General features: G+C 51.0%; 1 protein-coding gene across 1 annotated transcript in view; it reads left to right on the forward strand.

The window, feature by feature from the left end:
- Nucleotides 1-19,361, forward strand: part of TCF7L2 (transcription factor 7 like 2) — a 194,732-nt gene extending 175,371 nt beyond the window's left edge. Inside the window, 7 exon segments of the mRNA XM_084903412.1 lie at nt 4,015-4,140; nt 4,977-5,136; nt 5,509-5,616; nt 9,613-9,661; nt 10,248-10,298; nt 11,568-11,640; nt 17,096-19,361. Coding sequence (XP_084759538.1) covers nt 4,015-4,140; nt 4,977-5,136; nt 5,509-5,616; nt 9,613-9,661; nt 10,248-10,298; nt 11,568-11,640; nt 17,096-17,519 — 991 coding nt within the window. The 3' untranslated portion in view covers nt 17,520-19,361.
- The last annotated feature ends 875 nt before the right edge of the window (nt 19,362-20,236 follow it).

Genomic DNA, 20,236 nt, shown 5'->3' on the forward strand with positions numbered 1-20,236 from the left:
ACTTTGCTGATGGGCTGCAACAACTAATCCATTTTGATGATGGCGCATAATTCAATTAGCATACATTACACGGCCAAGCTGCCGACCCCAGTCTCTCCCCCCAATCTCTGTAGCCAACACGGGAACCCACGGCGAGAGGGGGGACTGGACAGACAGGCCAGGATGCTGCTTCTCCTACGTCTGAGAACAGGGATCTGGGTGAGGGGGAAGGGGGGCAGGGGGAGTGTAGGAACCCCATGCATGAAGAAAAACCAGCTGTGGCGGATTCTGACTCCTCCATCTGTCACTATGCCATGGAGTCAGGCCACCCTCAGGACCTGTCTCCCGCGTGCTGTAGATAAGTCACACCGGGGTCCAGAGCCATGCCAGCATCGAGGAGGCAGGAGAATCCTTGCACGTCCTCTTCTCTTGCCTCACCGATGAGTGTTCATTCAGGAATGTCATCACAGCCCCGCGGAGCCTGGGAACCAACGGGGCGTCTCCCAGGAGACTAGGATCCGCAGCTCACCCTCCCTCGGTCCAGCCGTTACACGAAGCACCTGGTTGCTTCTCATGTTTGTGTACTCGGTGCATTCCAGGGGTTAAACGCGGGGAAGCAATCGTAGGATGGGGATCGGGGTTAAGCTTATTGATTGGATTATCATTAGGAGGTTAGTGGCTGATTTATTGGTGGGCAGAGGCGGGTGGAGGGAAGGAAGGGAAGGGGTGGGGGGGGGAGGAAAGGTTAGGGGCTTCGGGTGCAGGGTGGGGGGGCGGCCACGGCGATTCCCCAGGTAGGCCCTATGAAAGGTAGCTAGTTAAAAAGCGTATACAGCAAATTAAATACATTATTGTGGTAATGGGGCGACAGAAGTATAGGTCTATTATCCTTATGGCAGTTATAGGAAAATGTAGGCAGCTTGCCCTGCTCCAGAGCACCCTTTGATATTCATTCTATTCAGCAGCGGGGCCAGGACTCCTCAGAATTAAGTGATGGGTCATTATACTTTAAACACCATGGAGAAGCCTAGATTGGCAATTAAACAGCTCTCGCTGACACTCACTTGTGCCACCCTGTGACCCCCTTTAGATTGAGATGTTGGAGCTGCGGGCCCTCAGCCTGCTAAATTGGCGCAAGGCTCTTCTCCTGACGAGCTCCGGCTCTGAAATCCGCCGACTTCAAAGCGAGCGAGATCATGTATAAACCATAATGTGGGTGCACCGTGGCTCACAAAAAATAAGGCAGGAAGAGATGAAATGTTACAAGTGCAAGGGGGGAAATGAGAGAATAATGACAAACCTAATGCAACTCAAAGCCGGATTGTTGCCCAGGAAAATGCATCCCACTGCTTGTGCATGAAATCAAGGCCGGCAGATGACACCCAGTTAACAGAAACGTGTCAACAGTGAAGGAAAGTGAGAGTGAGGACGCGAGAGGCCCCCGAGACAGTCAGAAACAAAAATTAGTTGTCCTTAACAAGTTAAGATTCTGGCTTGGAGCCACAAAAGCAGACGGGGGCATATAATGAGCTGCTTGGAATTTTTAGGGTGTTTATTGCATTTCAGGAAACAGTTGTCTGTAGAAAGGAATTTCTTGTGGAAGGTATGCATATAGCGCCCCACTCCACACACACACACACACACTTCTCTCTCTCTCCCTCTCTCTCTCTCTCACTCTCTCTCTCTCTCTCCTATACATTTTTCAGATATGTGAATGTGTGTGAACTTGGCAGTATTCGGTTCCCATGGCCGACCTAGAAATTTTTCTCCACCCCAAAATGTACTTAAACTGTGGTTTCTTCCTATGGTATCTGGTGCACACACACGTGTTTTTATCTTGCTTCCTCCAATCTCTTACTCTCTCTCTCTCTCTCTCTCATCTGTACATGTATTCTCATTCCACAGGAAGGGAGCATATGTACTTGAGGAATGTCAAGCCTTTTAACATTCACGGTGAAGGCTGCCACTCCCCTCCCCTTCCCCCAAGGCTCCCAGGAGCACATATTCTTAACTTAGGTTTGTGCAGGAGACCTGGGAAGGCATGCGTGCAGGTGGGCACCCCAAGTGCCTCCTAGGGGTTCGCTTTCCATGTTTTCCAGGGGAAGGACATGAGTTTTCCTCTTTCTTTCTCATAGTCGGTGGTATTCACTCTCTTTCGTAGGGTGTTTCTTTCCTCTTCTTCCTTATTCTCTTTCTTAAACCCTAAAAGGGCTCGCATGATTCTTATTGGACCGTGGCGTTCACACCAAATGTTGACACGTGAATAAAGGCAGCGGGCGAGGGCTGTGTCCGGGTGGAACGCTGGGCCCCTGTCCCAGGCCCACGTTGCTCATCGGTATTTTCTCTGTTGAGCCGGGCGGATTCAGTTAGTACTTGAGGGTTTTTTTTTTTTTAATCCTTTTCCAATTTACCATTTGTTACATGGTTTTGTTTAAGTGGAAACTGTTTTCATCCACAGTCTACCTGTGGAAAGAACCTTGTGAGTCAACATAGGGTCCTTTTAAGAAGCTGTCCTGGGAAACCCTCATTAGCTCCTCCCACCATAACTGGCTTCCTAGAGTCTAAAGAGTTGGCTGTCCTCCCTGCATGGCGCGTGGGACTGCTGTGCTTGGGGTTGATTAAGAAAGCCACGGGGGCTTGATCTGGGTTCCTCTCTGCCAGAACAGCGCCCCCCTCTGCTCACTGCATAACCATGGCAACTGGGAGCCCGAAGCTGCCATTTTGTTTCCTTTGGGGGGGTCCTACCCCTTTGCCCCCTGCCCACTTCCCTCAAAGAACATCTTTTCCTATCTTCTCCTTAAGTGCCATTGGGCTATCTCATTGATGAGGTGCCAAGGTCACCCCACTCTTGTCTGTGTCACGCAGCCCGTGGTAAAACTGGTTTTGTTATATGTCGTTTTGCTCCAAGTCTCGGAAACGATGGATGACTTCGAGGACTGACCACATGTCCCTCTAGGAGGGGTGGTCCTTGGGACCTAATAGAAATCACGGTGACTCCAAGCACGCCAGGACACGTGACAGCTGTTGGTCCAGTCCGAGTGTCAGTTTGCCGATGGGGACAAGAGTATTTTGAATTCAGCTCTCGGCCTGGCGGGTCTGCACGGTTGGGGAATGCCATTTCAGGGCGTAAACAGTGCTTCCCAGGACTTTCCTAGAAATAAGCAGCAACAGAGAAGGGACACACGCTTGATCGTCTTTATTCCCACTTCTGGACACCATTTGGAAAGTTAATGCATAGGCGGTAAATTAAGTCAAACTAATTAGGAACCCCAGCATTTTAGAGCAGGGAAGGGTATAAAAGTCAGAACTCAAAAGCTCTGCGTGTGCGTGTCAAAGAGTGCTTTTTTATTTTTTATTTTTGCATCTTTCCACAAGACGATACAAACTTATTTAAAGTGTCAGTGACTTCTGATGAGAACCAAATGGGGAATATTTGGATTGTCTCCATCTTCCTGCCTCGCTGTCTTCCCCGTTCCTGTCAAAACCAGGAGGGCAGAGCCGCCAAAGCAAAACAAAAATTGTATTACACTCCCATCAACAGAATGAGGCCTAATGAGGCCCGCGCAGCCCTGTCAGAAGCGTGTGTACACGTCAGCCGCATGAATATTTCATCCGGCTGTCAATACACAACAAAAGCCTGCCCCCCTCATCTGGCGCCGATTAGGGCTCGGGAAATTGTCTGCTCAGATAGACGCCGCCGAGAACACCTCACACACACACACACGTGGGCGTGTGATCTCCACCAGGTCACCCAGCCTCCTTGGCCACCCAAGTGCATCCCGTTAAATTTGTCTTTTGCTAAAGACGTTAGAAGTCGTAACGTCTCCTGTCAGTGAGCGTAATGAAGGGGGAGATTGGCTTTAATGACATTATGAGAATTATTACGTTTAATTTATCGCTAATTAATGCCGACAGGTTTCATATGCCGTGGGTTTGCTTTCATGCGCGTGTTCCGTTGTGTCGTGTTGTGTGTGCGCATCCCTCCTCATTCATTCATGTTGATTCTGACGATTTACACAGCTTCCTGTCTTCTAGGTTCCCTCCCCACATGGTCCCGCCACATCACACTCTCCACACGACCGGCATCCCTCACCCGGCCATCGTCACGCCAACCGTCAAACAGGAATCCTCCCAGAGTGACGTCGGCTCGCTCCACAGCTCGTAAGTGTCGTTCGTTCTTTTCTTTTCTTCTTTTTAATGCATTTTTATGACTTCAGAGAGGAAGGGGAGAGAGAGAGAGAGAGAGAGAGAGAGAGAGAGAGAGAGAGAGAGAGAGAGAGAGAGAGAGAGAGAGAGAGAGAGAAACAGCAGTGATGAGAGAGAATCATGGATCGGCTGCCTCCTGCACGCCCCACACTGGGGATCGAGCCCACAACCCTGGAATGTGCCCTTGACCAGAATTAAACCCGGGCCCTTTCAGTCTGTAGGGCTATGCTCTATCCACTGAGCCACACCGGCTAGGATAGAGTTGCTCTTTCGATCACTTTCCTCTGCCATTGTGTTTAGCCGGTGGTTGCTGGCAGGGTGGCTCCTGGCTGGCGGCCCTGGCCAAGGCAGACACCCAGCTCCTCTGGGCTCCAGCCTCACAGGAGGATGGGCTGGAAGAGAAGTATTTTATGATCGTGGCTGGACTGGGGTTTGCAACCACATCCCTGTCCCTCTCCCTATCCCTGCGCCTTTGGAGCTCAGTCCTATGAGCAGGCGCTGCCGCCAGGACCTCGGCCATAGGAGCTGTCCCCTCAGCCTGGGAAAATTGTGTGCTTGTGACCCGTGAGGAACTAATTGCAACACCTCTGTGCCCCCAGCCCCTCCCCAGGCTGCTTCTGCTCCATTGTCCAGGGTGGTGGAGACCCAGAGTGAAGCGAGCTTTTCGTTCAATAAAGCGGCTGGGTGCGGGGGCTGGGGGATCCAGGAGACGGGCTCTGGGCCCCGGGGGGAGTTGGCCCTCGAGGTTGCTCACGGGGCTGTGTCTGTCTGTCTGTCCTGTCTGCATGCAGAAAGCATCAGGACTCCAAAAAGGAAGAGGAGAAGAAGAAGCCCCACATAAAGAAACCTCTGAACGCGTTCATGTTGTATATGAAGGAAATGCGAGCGAAGGTCGTGGCCGAGTGCACGTTGAAGGAGAGCGCGGCCATCAACCAGATCCTGGGCCGGAGGGTAGGTGCTCCCTCCCCGGGGGAGGGGGGCGAGGGGCCTGGGGCTCGGCAGGTGGGGTGGCGAGGTGTCCCGGCCCCATGGGTTCTCCTTCGGCCACACTGGCAGGCCAGTCACTCCGGATTCCAATGACCACAGCCATGACCCTCCCCCGGCCCCGCCCCCAGAGAGGGCAGGGGATGGAGTGACATGGGTGCCAGTCAGTGCTTGGAGCACTCCTGATGGGGCCAGGTCCCGCAGACTGTCCGCAGGTGGTACGATTCCCGATGGACTTACCCAAAAAAGAAGCCGCCTTCACCCCTCACCACAGTGCCGTTGGTGACGTTTCTGTCTGTCTCTGTCTCTCCCCCCCGCACCCCCCCGTGTCCCCTCCAGTGGCACGCGCTGTCGAGAGAGGAGCAAGCAAAATACTACGAGCTGGCGCGGAAGGAGCGGCAGCTCCATATGCAGCTGTACCCCGGCTGGTCCGCACGGGATAACTACGTAGGTGGATCCTTGCTCTCGGGGCCGGTCTGCCGGCGGGTGCCGGGTGGCCACAGGGACAGAGGGAATGTCCGCTTGATTCTGCCTGCCCTCTGCGGGGGGACCGTTAGCACCTCGTCCGAACAGCAGGCTCGGAGGGTCTGGTCCTGGCCTCCAGTTTGGCCCCGCCAGCATCCAGAGAGGAGGGACAGGGCTTCTCAGCCATGGTCTCTGGGCAGCCTTCTGGGGAAGAGGGTGGGGTGGGGTGGAGGGAGAGAGTGTAATTCCTCACAGATCTTCCAGCAGGCCCTTCACCCTAAGAGGGAAAATCCGTGCAGCAAAGCTGGGAGTCTAGTTCATGCTGAGGGGCATGATGGGAATATCCCTGAAAGCCAGTAGAAGTCATCCCTTGGCAGGGACCAGCGAGGGCGGGCAGAGGAGTGTGTCTTGTGAGCTGTGTGTTCCTGGACTCTGTCAGCTGCAGGGTCTGCCTAGTTTCCTCTCCTGGATTTCAGAAAACGCTGCTGCGTGGTCTGTTTTACTAATTGCAGTGGAGTGACACTCATGATTCTTCTTCCCTCAACGCTGTCCTCGGAGACCCCTGTCACCTCTCACCGTTCCTTCTTATTCTGCATTTTGCCCATTGGTGAGGTGACCAGACGTCAAATCGGGACTTTTTTAAAATGCCGAGGGACAAATTGTTAAAAATCAGGACTGTCCCGCCAAAAGCGGGACGTCTGGTCACCTTAGGCCATTGGCTCAAGTTCTGGGCTCGCTCTCCTCTCGATGGATGAGACCTCTCTCGGTTTGCCTGGTGCCTTGGTGCCCAGCGTTGGGTCACATGAAGTGATTTTGTCATCCGCTCTGGGGGGCAGTGGGACAGAGCTTGTCTTAATGCAGCCACAGGCTCCTCGTCCTGTTCCCCGTTGGGATCCTGGAGCCGTGGGTGGCTTTCTGCCAGCAGGTGCTCCTGCTCTCCGTGGGCACCGGGCATGGGGAAGCGCTCTCTCCGGATGTGGGTTGAGATCCCTTCCGTCGCTGCTGATCGCAGACTTACCGTGCACGTGGTGTGGTGGGGGCTCTGAGCTAAATCAGACCCATTGAGTGGCTCAGAGCGTGGCCGCCTCAGCAAGGCACCTGGTCCATGGGAACGTGAGTCCCGAGGGAAGGCCGGCCGCTGGGTGCTCTGAGCAGCATCTCCAGGCCTCCCCTCCCCCCCCCCCCCCTTTATTCCGATCCCCTCACACCCGCGCTTGCCAGCCTACCCTTTGGGTGTGGATGAGGGAGAGTGTGGAGAGCCCGGACCTTTGGGCTGGCTCCCACATGTTCATCACCCCAGCACCCTTCTTCCTCCAGGCTTGCTGCCCTGAGCTGGCCGTATGAGGCTGTTCCTTCTGGGAGGCGGAACCAGAGCCCTGGCCCCCGCAGATGGTCACGCCCTGGGCCTGCACTGCTGGGCGCTTTGCACGTGTCCTTAGCATGTGCATGGTGGGGAGGCCAATCTGCTGGGGCTGGGAGGAAGAACACGAGAACCTTCCTGCTCCCTCACAGGCTTGCTGCTCCCCACCCCCCACCCCACCCACCCCCTGACCTCGAGGTGGAGCTGTCCCTCTCCCTCCCTCCTTCCCTCCTTTCCTCCCTTCCTTCTTCCCTCCCTCTCCCTCCTTCCCTCTCTCCCTCTCTTCTGTCCATGCCCCAGGAAACAGCCTGTGGGGCAAGAATCAAAACTTCAGGCTTTTATGAATTTGGTCGTGGTGTCATGTTAGTATTTTTAACTGACCTGACAGAGGTTTAGAGGGTTGTTCGGTCATTAGAAAGTCCAGAAGGTTCCTCAGGAAGGTTTTCTGTGCCACCCTCGTGCCTCTCACGTTCCTACCTCTCCAGCCGAGTGACAGCCAGCGCAGCAGAGGGGAAGGGAGTGAGTCCCATTGGGCGTGGGGGTGGCACAGCCTGGCGCACAGACTACAGCCCTTCCCACACTGCCACCGGCCCTGGCAGAGCACAGGCTTCCCTGCCTAGCTCTGCTGGTTAGGCAGCGAGAGAGAGCCTAGGCCGTGTGCTCATCTGGCATCACCGCCCCCATCACCACCACCACCATATTTTAGGCCTTAAAAATAAAAAATAAAAACAATAATGGGGTATCCGCCTTCCTTGAGGCAGCTCCCTCTTCACTAATAGTGCTCCTTCACTTCTTCACGCCCCTTCCTGTAGAGGTCTTCATTCTGAGTGTCCGTTTCCTCAGCCGTGGCCAGCTCAGTCTCTCCTAAACGGACAGCTTCCCACGGGCAGTGGCGTGTCCGGCTGCCTTTTAGAAGAGCTTGCCAGAGATCAGAAACGGGGGACAGCGGATTAAAAATGACTGGGACACCCTGGGGCACGTGCTGTGCCCGCCGCCCAGCCCGGGCTCCTAACGGACCTGGAACTGGGCCCTCCTGCCTGTCCCGAGGTGGCCCGGTGGCACTTAGCTCCTCACGTGGGACAGGCACACGATGAAGACAGAGGCTGAGGCCGGAGAAGGCTCACGGACCTCTTCCTGCCTCCTCCCCCTCCTCCCTCCTTTCCATCCACCCTCCCTCCCTGCCTTTTTCCTCCCCTCCTTCTCTTCCACTGTATAGCTAGGAATGTAAAATGTTCCCAGTGGAAACACTAAACTGGAGGCCAAGACAAACCCCCAAGTGGTACAGGCCCCACGATCTGAGAAAGAGGGGCTCCCTCTAGGACTGGGCTGTCCGCCCTGGGGTGCCCCTAAAACAGCCTCTCCACCCCGAGTTTCTCCTCGTAGCCCTGGTGCATGCTGGGTTTTCTCCCCGTCACTGATCATTTCTCCTCCGGGCTTGACGTTGACGTGTCACGAGAACCTTCTGGCAGAGGTAGTTTTTAGATCCTCAGAACACGGAGAGGTGAGACCAGGCCTTTCATTGGTGACATTTCCTGGACTGGCCCCGATGCGGAGTGGCAGGAGGAGTTTCAGGTCTGAAAGGAGGCAGTCACCTCTACAGAACTCCTCCCGTTCCCATCCACAGCCACACCCACAGCCACCCGTGCACGGTTGGGGATTTCAGGGAGTGTCAGGTTGGAGGATGTGAGCGACTCTGCAGGGCGTCACCCATAACCCATCACAAGCCTTCCTCTGAGGCAAGGCGTTAAGGATGTAGGCAGCAGAGAGCCAGGACACCCCTGGCCCCCCATTGGCTAGCTTTGCGATCTCAGGAACGTTATGGAACCCCTCTGTGCCTCAGTTTCCTCATCTGTAAGGTTGGAATGGTGACAGTACCTGCTTTCTAGGACTGTGTGAGGATAAATGAGTCCGTAGACGCGGCTCACTTAGAATCACGGCTGGCACGGAGTCTGTGCTCAGTGAGTAGTAGCTGTTACTCCGAGGAGTTGTACCGTGATGTCGGAGGGGATGGAGACAGCGACCCTCTTTAATGAATGTCCACGCAGCGGTTTTAGAAGGAGATCGGATGATTTCTGGTTCCGTTTCGCTTTTCTAAATTCCCTCTTCTGTCCTTTGAAAGCAAGGCTCATGCTATAGCTCTGAAAAACCCCTGCTTCTGCCTTTAATTTCTGATTCTGAATGCGGCCCATTTGGCCTTGATAAGAGGCTCGGAGGAGGCAGGAGGCTCTGAGTCCCCACAGCCATCTCAACACTCATTTGCCTGGTGGCGCTAGGCTCATGGGCCCTTCTAGCCCTGCTGGTCCACACCTCCCGTCTCCCTCATCCTTCTATGGAACCAGAGGCTCTGGGTCAGGTTTGAGGAGGGACATGGTATGTGGGAAAGAGGTCTCCCCATCAGTCCCTTCTCTTCTCCTCCGGGCAGGTGTCCTTGCTGGCTGGCACATAGTTCGTTTGGGCATTAGGGTTAAAGGGGGTGGTGGGGGGGGGGGTGTAGCTGGTGTGGATGGAGAGGAGCAAGCAGTCTGCTCCCCTCCTCCCGCCTCCTTTCCAGGGGAGCCCGACATCCTCTTCCCACCTGTTACTTGAAGTAATTCCCTGTGTTTTATCTGTTTGTCTAGGGGAAGAAGAAGAAGAGGAAAAGGGACAAGCAGCCCGGGGAGACCAATGGTAAGTTAGAATAATGCGGATGTGGGGAGGAGAGGATGCAGGGAGGAGCAGCACCCTTGAGGACCACTCTTTTATGTTAGGCTTGGGGAGGGGGGAGAGAGGGCAGTAGAAGCTCAAGGCCAGGGCGTTGTGGGGGGGGACCCATCTTAGCCAGCCTTTTCGTTTATGCATTTTAATTAATTGCTTCATGACTGCCCTTTTAAAGCCAGTAGCATTTATTGTTGCATGAAAAGCACATTGTAATTCTAGTGGAATGTGTTTGGAAGTAACTAGAGAGCCTGTAGCTGGAGAGCAGTAGGCATGCCTATGCGGGTTTATACAGTCTGCTTACTCCGAGGAGGGGCTAGGGGCATAGGAGGGGTGTGTGTGAGTGTTTGGTATTAACTGGGCTGTTCCTGAATGTTCCGATGCATGCCTTTACAGTGGTAAATTGCACCCGACTTAAATTAAGGAGGTTTGTCATTCTCTAGTAGGAGAAATTAGAAATACTGCATAGGCAATCTCAGGTCCCTTGGAGAAGGCCAGGCTTTGACCAACAACAAAAAAACATTTTGAAGGCTTTGTATAATTTGTTCTTTTTTTTCAGAACACAGCGAATGTTTCCTAAATCCTTGCCTTTCACTTCCTCCGATTACAGGTGCTAATGTCATTTTGAGTCGTTAAAATAGTTGCTTAAACTGTTTTTTAATTTTTCTTGCCATTATAGTTTGATTAACATTAAACACGTATGACATTTGAACATTCTTTAAAATGACCATCTACTCGGTTTTGTATGTTTCGGTAGAGTATTATTATTTTTTTTTTCCAGTTGCTTTTGTTGTTTCTTTTCCTTTTTTTTAATTTAATTTAACTTTTGCTTTGTTTATTTATTTTTCCCATAACAGTTGTTTAAGCAGTAATGACAGTGGTCTAGAGTTGAACTAACTGTGCAAATTGAATATGCAGTATTTCTTTAAAAGAGACTGGTTTAAAAAAAAAAAAATGGAAGGAATTCAGTAATAAACCTCCTTAATCTAATGGCATTTTTTTTTCATTGCTCCCACTAAGTTTTCTCATGCAAGCATGCATCTGCAGTATGATTATTTTTTTCCTTCGCTTTTTTTTTTTTTTAATTTTAGTTTTTTTCTTCCTTTTGCTTTTCTGCTCATACTTTGCAAGTCCACTAGCATTTTACTGACTGTACCTGCTTAAATGCTGCGATGAGCTTCTGACTAACTCCTAATAGCTCATTTACATAGCCTGTGTACCTTTATCTGTTCCTCTCTTAATATTAATGAACATAGATTTAAAAAGAAAAGATGAACATTCCAAAAGCTGCAATATCCCAGTACCACAATCCTTTTCTTTCTTTGTTTCTTTCTGTTTCATTTCATTTTGTTCTGTTTTTATTTGCAGTATTTTTCTTTTTTTTTTAATACTATTATACTCTGAGAAGAAAAAAGCATGTTACAAACTTAATTCCCTCCTTTGCTTTATTTTCTTCTTTAAGAAAAACAAATTGAGAGAAAAAAACAAAACCAAAGTGGAACGTATTATTTGAAAGCTACTTGTTCAGTACCTAAGCTCCCTGTATTAGCTTGAACTGAATCTGAGACAGTCCTTAATGAAGGGATACTGCAGCTTTATTTGCAACAGCTAATTTCACAAGTTGAATAAGAATGTGATTTTTTTTTTTTTTTACCTTTTTTATTATGAAAGAAAGTTAAAAATCGAAAGTCGCTATTTTGTAATTAGTAACCAGGTCATTGATTTATTCCCTTTTTTATTTTTATTTTTTTCTTATTTGTATCTTTCTCTTTCCCTCTCCCTCCCTCTCTCTCTCTTTTTCTCTCTCTCTCCCTCCCTCTCTCCCACATCCTCCTCCTCCTCCTCCTCCTCTGCTCGCTTCTCTCTTGAACTCATTCAGACCTGAGCGCTCCTAAGAAATGCCGAGCGCGCTTTGGCCTTGATCAACAGAATAACTGGTGCGGCCCTTGCAGGTGTGTATAGATTTCCCAGATTCGCTGTGCTGGTTTGCAGCTGGTCTATTCGGTCCTTTCCCCACCTCTCTGGCCTGTCGCTTTGTAGCTCTGTGTGTGGATCTTAGGAGACACGAGGGCGCGGGACACTGCTCTGTGAGGGATGTGCTTGTTCCCCGCTGCTGCTAGCCAAAATGCCACTGTAAAACAGCATCCCTGTGCCTCCTGGGTCAGCGGCAGCCAAGCCCAGCACGCCCCTCCCCGGGAACGTTGCCTGCCAGCCCCCTCGCTCATGACAGCCCGGGACGGGGCTCAGGGACACCCACCGTGACCGTGACCCTGGCCTAGGCAGACGCCAACGTCGCCTTTCCCCCTCCTCTTCTCTCTCTGTTTTTATTTATTTTTTTCCTTTTTTTTTTTTTTTTTTTTTTTTTTGTTTTGGTTTTTGGTTTTGGTTTCTGGTTGTTGTTTTCTTTTGTGTGTGTGTATGTGTGTGTGTGTTATTATTTTATTTTATTTTATTATTTTATTTTTTGACTCATAGAAGCCCTTCCCTTTCATGCCCTTGGTGAGGGAAGGAGTGAGTAGAGCCGAGGTGATGCGGAAGACAGGTCAGCGGTAGCTGAGAGTCCGCACGCAGCCAAGCCCGACCCACCATTGTGTTGTGTTGTGTTTTTGTTTTTTTTTTGTGTTTACCTTATGCTAACAGATGCAAATACTCCAAAGAAGTGTCGGGCACTGTTCGGGCTTGACCGACAGACTTTATGGTGCAAACCGTGCAGGTATATGACCACGGCGAGGCCTTTGGGAAAAAAAATCAAAGCAATTCTGTCCTTCTGGTACCTTAGTGCATCCATATATCTGGACCCTGTTCCCGACTTTCCTGCACTGGCATCGATGACTAATGATCCCCACTCTTCCAAATTCCCTTGCTAATTTTACGCTTTCCCCGCTTCCTCTTCCTCTCTTTTCCCCCCTCCCTCCTCTTTCAAATAAATGACACATGACCCCGGTGGTAGGGCTTCGACAGCAGCCCCAACAGACCAGGACAGGCACTGGGCCCTTGTGCTTTGAAAGCCAGCCTCCTGGCGCTGGCGCTGGCCCAGCCCCGGGAATGCCCCTGTGCAGAGGGAGCTGGGGTTGGCAGCAATAGCATTCCCGTGCCCTCGGAGTCTGGGCACTCGGAGACGTGCTCTGGGGCAGGCATTATTATTATTATTATTATTATTATTATTATTTGGTTTTGTTGTTTTGTTTTATGTTAAAAACCCACATCTGTGTGTAGAGGAACTCGGTAGCTGACATCGTTTTTACAGTGCTGCCAAGAAGCATGGCATTGACCGGCAGGCACCAGCCAATAGGGCTGCCCGAGGGAGCCCCATAGGCCCATGCTGTGGTGCCGCTGGCCTGCAGGGCGAACAACACACACATCTCTATGAGAGAGCGAGAGCGAGACCGAGAGAGGGAGAGGGAGAGGGAGAGGGAGAAAGAGAGGGAGAAAGAGAGGGAGAGAAGGAGAGGGAGAAAGAGCTCACGTTGGTTCCAAAAGCAATCAGAAGCATCCCGATTCAACCCCAGGCTCCCATAAAATCTCAGGGAAGGGATAGGTACTTCCTTCTTGGTGGAGGGATACCAACTAGTTGCCTGACCTTTCCTTTCCTTCGGTGACCACCTCGGTTAAATTTGTTGTTTCTTTGTTCTGATACAAGCAGTCTTTGAATTTGGAATATTATGATGGTAGGTATTTCAACACCCACACATGCCTTTCTGTCTGTAGTGCCTCCCCTGTCACGTGTCCCTCTCCTCCATGCCTTTGCCATTCGTTCCGTGTTTAGACGTTAGCTCAGACGTCCATCCCATTACGTGCATGCCCACGACTCCCGTGTCTCCTCCCCTCCCGATGCCTTCCAATGGAGAGACGGGGGCAGTGACCACACTTTTAGGGGAGAGAGGGCTTGAGAGTGGATGGAGACACTCTGCCCAGTGAGTGAGGATGGGGGGGCCTCAGGCGGACGCCCAGCAGAAGGGGGGTTGATTCAGCCATTCAGTCTTCTCTGGGCAACGGAGAAGAGTTTCCTGGTGACGCTGACGGAAGATGTTAGTGTTTCATTAGTGCCAGCCTGGAAGACAGGAGCCCTGCTTCCCCTAACTATCCAGGCTGGGGATTTGTGGGGCCGAGTAGGAAGATCATTGGCTGGGAATCCTGTTCCGAGACATCCACCATGGCCATGGCCATGGCCAAGGATGAGCTAACCATGGGGTCCACTCTGAGAGAGGGTTCCTTACCATCTGTAGAAGGTGTGGCCACACCACACGCACACCTCACTAGTGTGTGAGACTGGCGAGGTAGACTCTTGCCCGGTCTGTGCATTTTATTTGGGGGAGGCGAACCGTGGTCTGTGAGTCCCTGTTTTGTTTGGGAAGCAGTGGCTGCGAGGTAGACTTGGCTCTCTTTTTATTATTATTATCGAAAGTTCGTCGTCACTCACATTGAGGTGACGGACATCCCCTGCCTAGACACAGCCCTTACCTAAAGCCATAAAAATTCCTCCGAGGCTAGAGTTCTCATGACATTTTTACCCAAAACAAAAACAGCCGGAGACCTTGGTAGCTGCTTCGTAAACATGATTTCCTCACCCGCAGCTTCGAGGGGCCAGCCTATCGGCCTGGCTGTGGGTACAAGGGGTCCTCCTGATTCCTGGGGTCCTTCCCGCCTCAGCACTGTGGGTGGGTCCTAGTGGCCACTGTCTTCTGTGGGGGACAGGTTCGTATCCTAAAAGCTGTTAGTGGATACATTCCTGCTCCTCTTAGGGTGTAACTCCAAACCGGGGCCAGGAAGAATTCTTCCTTTCCCAATAAACCCATAAGAAGCTAAAAATGGATTTTTACGAGGCCACTCCTTGACTAGAGATGGGTTTTGTCCCTTTTTCCCTCAACTTTTCCCAGGATCTGGCTTGATGCTAAATCACTAGGACAAAATGTGTTTTAAAAAAAGAGAAGCTGAGAACGAGGCATTTTCCTGGCCCGTCAGAAGCGTGTGTGCTCACTGCCATTTGCTCAGCCACCTCCTAGGACCATCCCTCTGCCATTCACAGTCCTCACGACCCATGTCCACAGTGCTGTGCCCGAGCACCCCATGGCACCGGGAGGGGGGAGGGGCAGGGAGCACCTGAACCGCTCCCAGCTCCTAGCCGTCACAGCTCCTTGCTCAGGACCCAGGGTTTCTCATTTTATTTGACATTTGAGCACATTCTTAACAAGATTCTGTTTTGAGCCCACCAAGTTGCTTTTCCCATCTTTTCCTTCTGCCCTAATGTAGCATGGAATGCTGCCTGATGTCCTTCCTCATTTCCTGTTGTTTTCCCCCCTTTCCCTCGCCCTTCTCTCTCTCATTTCTTCTCCCTGTTGCTTTTTCCATGTTGCTTATGCCCACCCACCCCCACCTCCTCCCCTCTCCTCTCCCATTTTAAAATGCATGGACATCTTAGTGTTTTGAGCATGTTTTGATCTGCAGGCGGAGGTGGTTTAAAACTCTGATTGATAGGCTTATGTATTGATCTTGGGCTTCTGGGATGAATGTAGGACCCACCCTCTATGTCAGTCTATCCCAGAGGAGAGAGAGGAACTATATCAATTTGAAGGTGAGGGGGACTAGTGTCCCCTGCTCCCCCAGAGTTCTTCCCACCAGAGAGGGGTGGGTAGACCTTGAGGCCCCCTGCCCAGGGTCTTGGCCTCTGGGAGGCAGGGAAGACCAAGCATGTCCTTCCTATCCTCCCTACCCATTCCCATCCCCATCCCCATCCCATCCCCCCTCCTGCCATCTTGCTGAGTCCACACCCCAGGCACGCTGGGGCGTGATCAGACAGCCCTGGGCTCCGGCCAAGGAGGAGCCATTCACACCCCTTCCTCTCGATGGCCAGTGACATCTGACAGTGGTTGCCTCCGCCGGGCAGCAGCCTAGTTGCTTTCCGGCATGGAAAGCCGGCCGGCACTCACACACTAGTTTCCGGACGGAGTGTCCCCAGCCCTCTCTAGTCGCTGTCCCCTGACTAGGTTCTCCTTAGAGCAGCTCCTTCCCTGCATCTGCATTGTTTTGGTGGCGTGAGGGGGGTCGATCCCAGGCTCACCTTTGCTCCCCCATCTGACTGGGGTTCACAGTGGGAGAAGCGTTGAGGTCACAGGCTCAGTTTCTTGAATTGATTTCCCCCACCTTTGAGGCTAAGCGAGCGAGGCTCTGAAATTCTCATTCCTGTCCCTTCCATAAACAGGAAGTAGGAAAGGGAGATTCCAGTTTTGGTGCAGGGCAAACAAAAAAAATCAGCCTCAGTGGTTTCAACCATCAGCACAGCCCAGACCCAGAAGGTCCATGCATGGACCCACCCCTGGCACTTCTTGTCTCACCTCCTTGCCACCTGCTGCACCCTCCAGCTACCGGCCTCGGGGCGCCCCTCCATGCCATCCTCACGTCTCTCCTTCCTAGCCTTCTCACTCTGGGGTGAGGGAGGGGAAGACCCCAAAATCTTAAAAGAAAAAAAAAATTTTTAAAAATCAAGTCTGAATCATAATTTAATCCACAACCTGCAGGCCATACAACCAGTTATTCTCGTTCCTTTGGATCATTTTCTGTTTTTCTTATTCTTCCCCCTTCTCCGCCTTTGTTGATCCTCTTCTACCTGTTTTTGGTGGTTTTTTTTATTTTTTGGTTTCTTTATTTTCCGTTTTTGTTTTGTTTTGTTTTTGTTTTTTTAGTTTATTTTGTTTTCTTTTTGTTTCCCCCTCCTCTCACCTGATTCTGACCTCTCTTGATTTGGTGTGGTTCTTAACAGACAAGCCCGACAGCTCTCTGGGCCCGGCAGCCTGGTGGTGGCGGTGGTGGCGGTGGTGGTGGTGGTGGTGGTGGCGGCAGTGGTGGTGGTGGTGTGTTGAGAACTTTAAGCCTCTTGCTAGTGCTGCCTTCAGCTCTGTGGGCTCAGTAGTCAGCATTTAGAGAGTCTCATATTCCTATGAGGCACCTGGGAAGGAGCTCTGTCTTTCTCTGTACACACACATACACACACACACACACACTCACCTTTGGGATGGGGGAAAATGAGGGGTAGGGGGAAGGTCTGATGGGAGAGTGAGGGAATGCTTAAGCCCAAAGAGAAATAATCATTCATCAGTTCATCTCACTTTCTAGCAAATCGATGCCACCAGCTACAGGTGGCATCCAGACATTTGGGCAGGGGGTGGTGGTGGGGGTCAGGGGCAGCAGGTAGGTAGGGAATTCCACACAATTTAAGTATGTTGTTCACCAGAGCGGACTTAGGTGTGGGCAGTAGCTACATGGGCACGGCACCCCGTGGGACTGTAACGGCGCTCTGGCCTCGGGCGTGCCGCGCCGCCTCCATGGGGCATCCGCTAGGCGAGGTCCGCGTGACTCTCTCCCCCGGCACCTCTGCCCGCTATTCACGGACCCTCTCTCCCCTGTTTCTAGGAGAAAAAAAAAGTGCGTTCGCTACATACAAGGTGAAGGCAGCTGCCTCAGTCCACCCTCTTCAGATGGAAGCTTACTAGACTCGCCTCCTCCCTCCCCCAACCTGCTAGGCTCCCCTCCCCAAGACGCCAAGTCGCAGACTGAGCAGACGCAGCCTCTCTCGCTGTCCCTGAAGCCCGACCCCCTGGCCCACCTGCCCATGATGCCGCCGCCGCCCGCCCTCCTGCTCACCGAGGCCGCCCACGGCAAGGCCCCCGCCCTCTGTCCCAACGGGGCCCTGGACCTGCCCCCCGCCGCCGCGCTGCAGCCCGTCCTGCCCGCCTCGTCTATCGCACAGGCATCGACATCTTCCTTACATTCCCACAGCTCTCTGGCCGGGCCCCAGCCCCAGCCGCTCTCCCTGGTAACCAAGTCTTTAGAATAGCTTTTAGCCTCGTGAGCCCCGGCCTGTGTTGTGTAGTGTGTTTTCATTTCGCTTCTCTTGATTTCCCCTCCCTCACCCTGTTTTTGGAAGGCTTTGTGTTTGTATGTACTCTTTTGATTTTGTGCCACATGGCTACATGAGTTAATGTTTATCGAGTTCATTGGTCAATATTTGACCCATTCTTATTTTCGACGTCTCCCTTTTAAATATGTAGATGAGAGAAGAACCTCATGATTCTACCAAAATTTTTATCAACAGCTGTTTAAAGTCTTTGTAGCGTTTAAAAAAAAATTATATATATATATACATAACTGTTATGTAGTGGGGGATAGCTTAGTTTTAAAAGACTGATGACAAAGCAAAAAGGAAAAAAAAGAAAAAAAAGGAAGAAGAAGAAGAAGAAAGAAGCAATTGGGAAGCAGCCCTCCAGAAGGAGTTGGTTCTGTATTATTTGTATTAAATACGAGCTTGCGAACCAATCATTTTGCTACATCCGGTTTTTCAGCCAACCAACCAGGGCACACGACGAATGCAGTGCCGTGACTTTTTTTCTTTCTTCTTCCGCGTGAAACAGCTTTTATTGTGATGTTACTTGTTCTTGTTTAAATGTACAGAAGCAAAGGGTTAAAATGTGTTAATATACCTTGTTCCATGGTGTTGTTCCTTTTTTGGGGAGGGGGCGGGGGGATGCTACTTCACACTTAATGGCATCACAGCGCTGTCGGACCAGTAGTATTTATTGCTTTAGAGATTGCTCGTCGAACCTGTACGTCGTCCCTTTTAAACTATGCTTTCCTTTTTCTCTTGGACCTGTATAAAGTCTTCCCCCCCACCCCCCTTAGCATCAGCATCTTATATATAACAACTCATTTGTACAAGGTTTTTAAGTTTATATATAAAATGTGTATATATATATTTTTTTGTTTCCATTTTCGACTTTTTTTTTTTTTTTTTTTCTGTATGAAACCCAGATGCCGCCAAATGGACATGAATAGTTGCATTAAGGGATCAGTAGCATTAACAAAGGTTGCTTTAAAAAGCCATTATGTGAAACAAGACTTGAAAATTAGCGAGGGAATCTTAGCGGCGCTGTCTGAGCAACGGCGGGAGCACCCTCCCCGTGTCCCCCCCCTTTGAACTCACGGCCGAGTGCCCTGCGCCCCGAAGATGTGGACTTGACCGCGGAACTTTATGTGCCAAAACTCTCAGTGACTCTAGCTTTCTCCCTCTTTTTCGATGCTGTAATTTCCGTTCACCATGTTTGGCTGTGATGTTACATAGGTAGATCTGTGTGTAGTTCTAATGTCACCTATAACAAGATGTGTTTGGTAGCAGATTGTCCAGAAAAAAAAAAGCATTTTAAATGAAGAGGTATAAACCCTTAAGGGCCAAAATTCTGTATATTAGATTACTCTTTAAAGGAAGAAAACCGGCTGCCGCTTCGGTGTGTTACCCGTCCGACACATAACGAGGAGGTAGCGAACTTTTAAAAAATAAACAAAACCTAGGCATGTTGATGTTGCAAAATGCTGTATAAAGCTGAAACCTGTTCATCCAGTGCCATTGTAGTTGACATGAAGCGATTGTAAAACTGTCTCCGATTTTTTCCTCTGGTTTATTAAGATGCTAACGATAACATTTTATTTTGTGTGTGTGAATACTTTGAATGTTTCCTAACAGTTGTGATGTTACTGTTCCGTTTTATGCTCTTATTCCAATTTCATTTCTAATGGTTTGGAAGCCATTTTTGTAATGAATAAATGTTCATGCTGTACAGTATCTGTAGCATGCCGTGCTGGGTTAATAAAAGCAACTTAGTGTGTGCAGACGAAGGCTGGTCACGTGTGTCTGTGATTTTGCATTTTACCTCTGGGGGAAACCGGGACCTGCCTGCTGGAACCTGAGATCCCAGAGCTGGTACGGGGTGGTGGCTGGTGACTCAGGAGTCAAGGTCTGGTCTCCAACCCTCTCGAGGGGTTGATTCTCCCCTCCCTGTTTGGCATATTCTGTTTCTGTAAGTTCATTTCTGAAAGCCAAGCACAGTGACAGACCACATGTCACTCTCTGGCTGTGACACAGTCGCTCCCATACAGCCCAGTTGTCTGCCACCAACAGTATTGGGGCCCAATGGATTGAATTCTGGGTAATGAGACAGTTCACCGGGAGTGGATTAAAAAAACGCATCCGTCCCCTTTAAGGACCATCGATGGGAATGTATCCTAAGTTCTTCCCACGAGTTGGGTGCAGGCAGGGGTGCCATGGGTGAACTCGAAACCCTTCCACGAGCAGTGAGCGACTGTCGAGAACGTTGGATCGAGATGGTTTCCCTAAGGTTTGTACAGAGGAGTCCTTGACTCTGCCCTGGTCAGGGTGCAAGGTCGTTGCCATCACCAATGGACTGTGGTGAAGATCTGCCCAAGGTTTTTCTGGCGTTCACTTCTCGGCTGACTAGGAGGGATGATATGTATTGTGTTTACTTCTAGAACAAGCAGACGGTCAGAGGAGCGGTTTCAGGGCCATCACTGTCCCTGTTGCCGCCGTGGTTAGGCAAGGTCACACAGTGTTGTCATCAGGACCTGAATGTCCGTCCGAAGCGCTGCTTCCCGCCTGCTCGTTCTTATTTTGCGAAATCTCGGTGTTTTGCTTTTGCCTTTAGCTCTGTATCCCCAGGGAGGAGTGATTCTGGGGTAAGGTGACCGAACGTCCCGCTTTTTGGC

This window comes from Pipistrellus hanaki, assembly GCF_964339955.1.
Source record: "Pipistrellus hanaki genome assembly, chromosome: 14".
In the NCBI taxonomy this organism is placed as follows: Eukaryota; Metazoa; Chordata; class Mammalia; order Chiroptera; family Vespertilionidae; genus Pipistrellus; species Pipistrellus hanaki.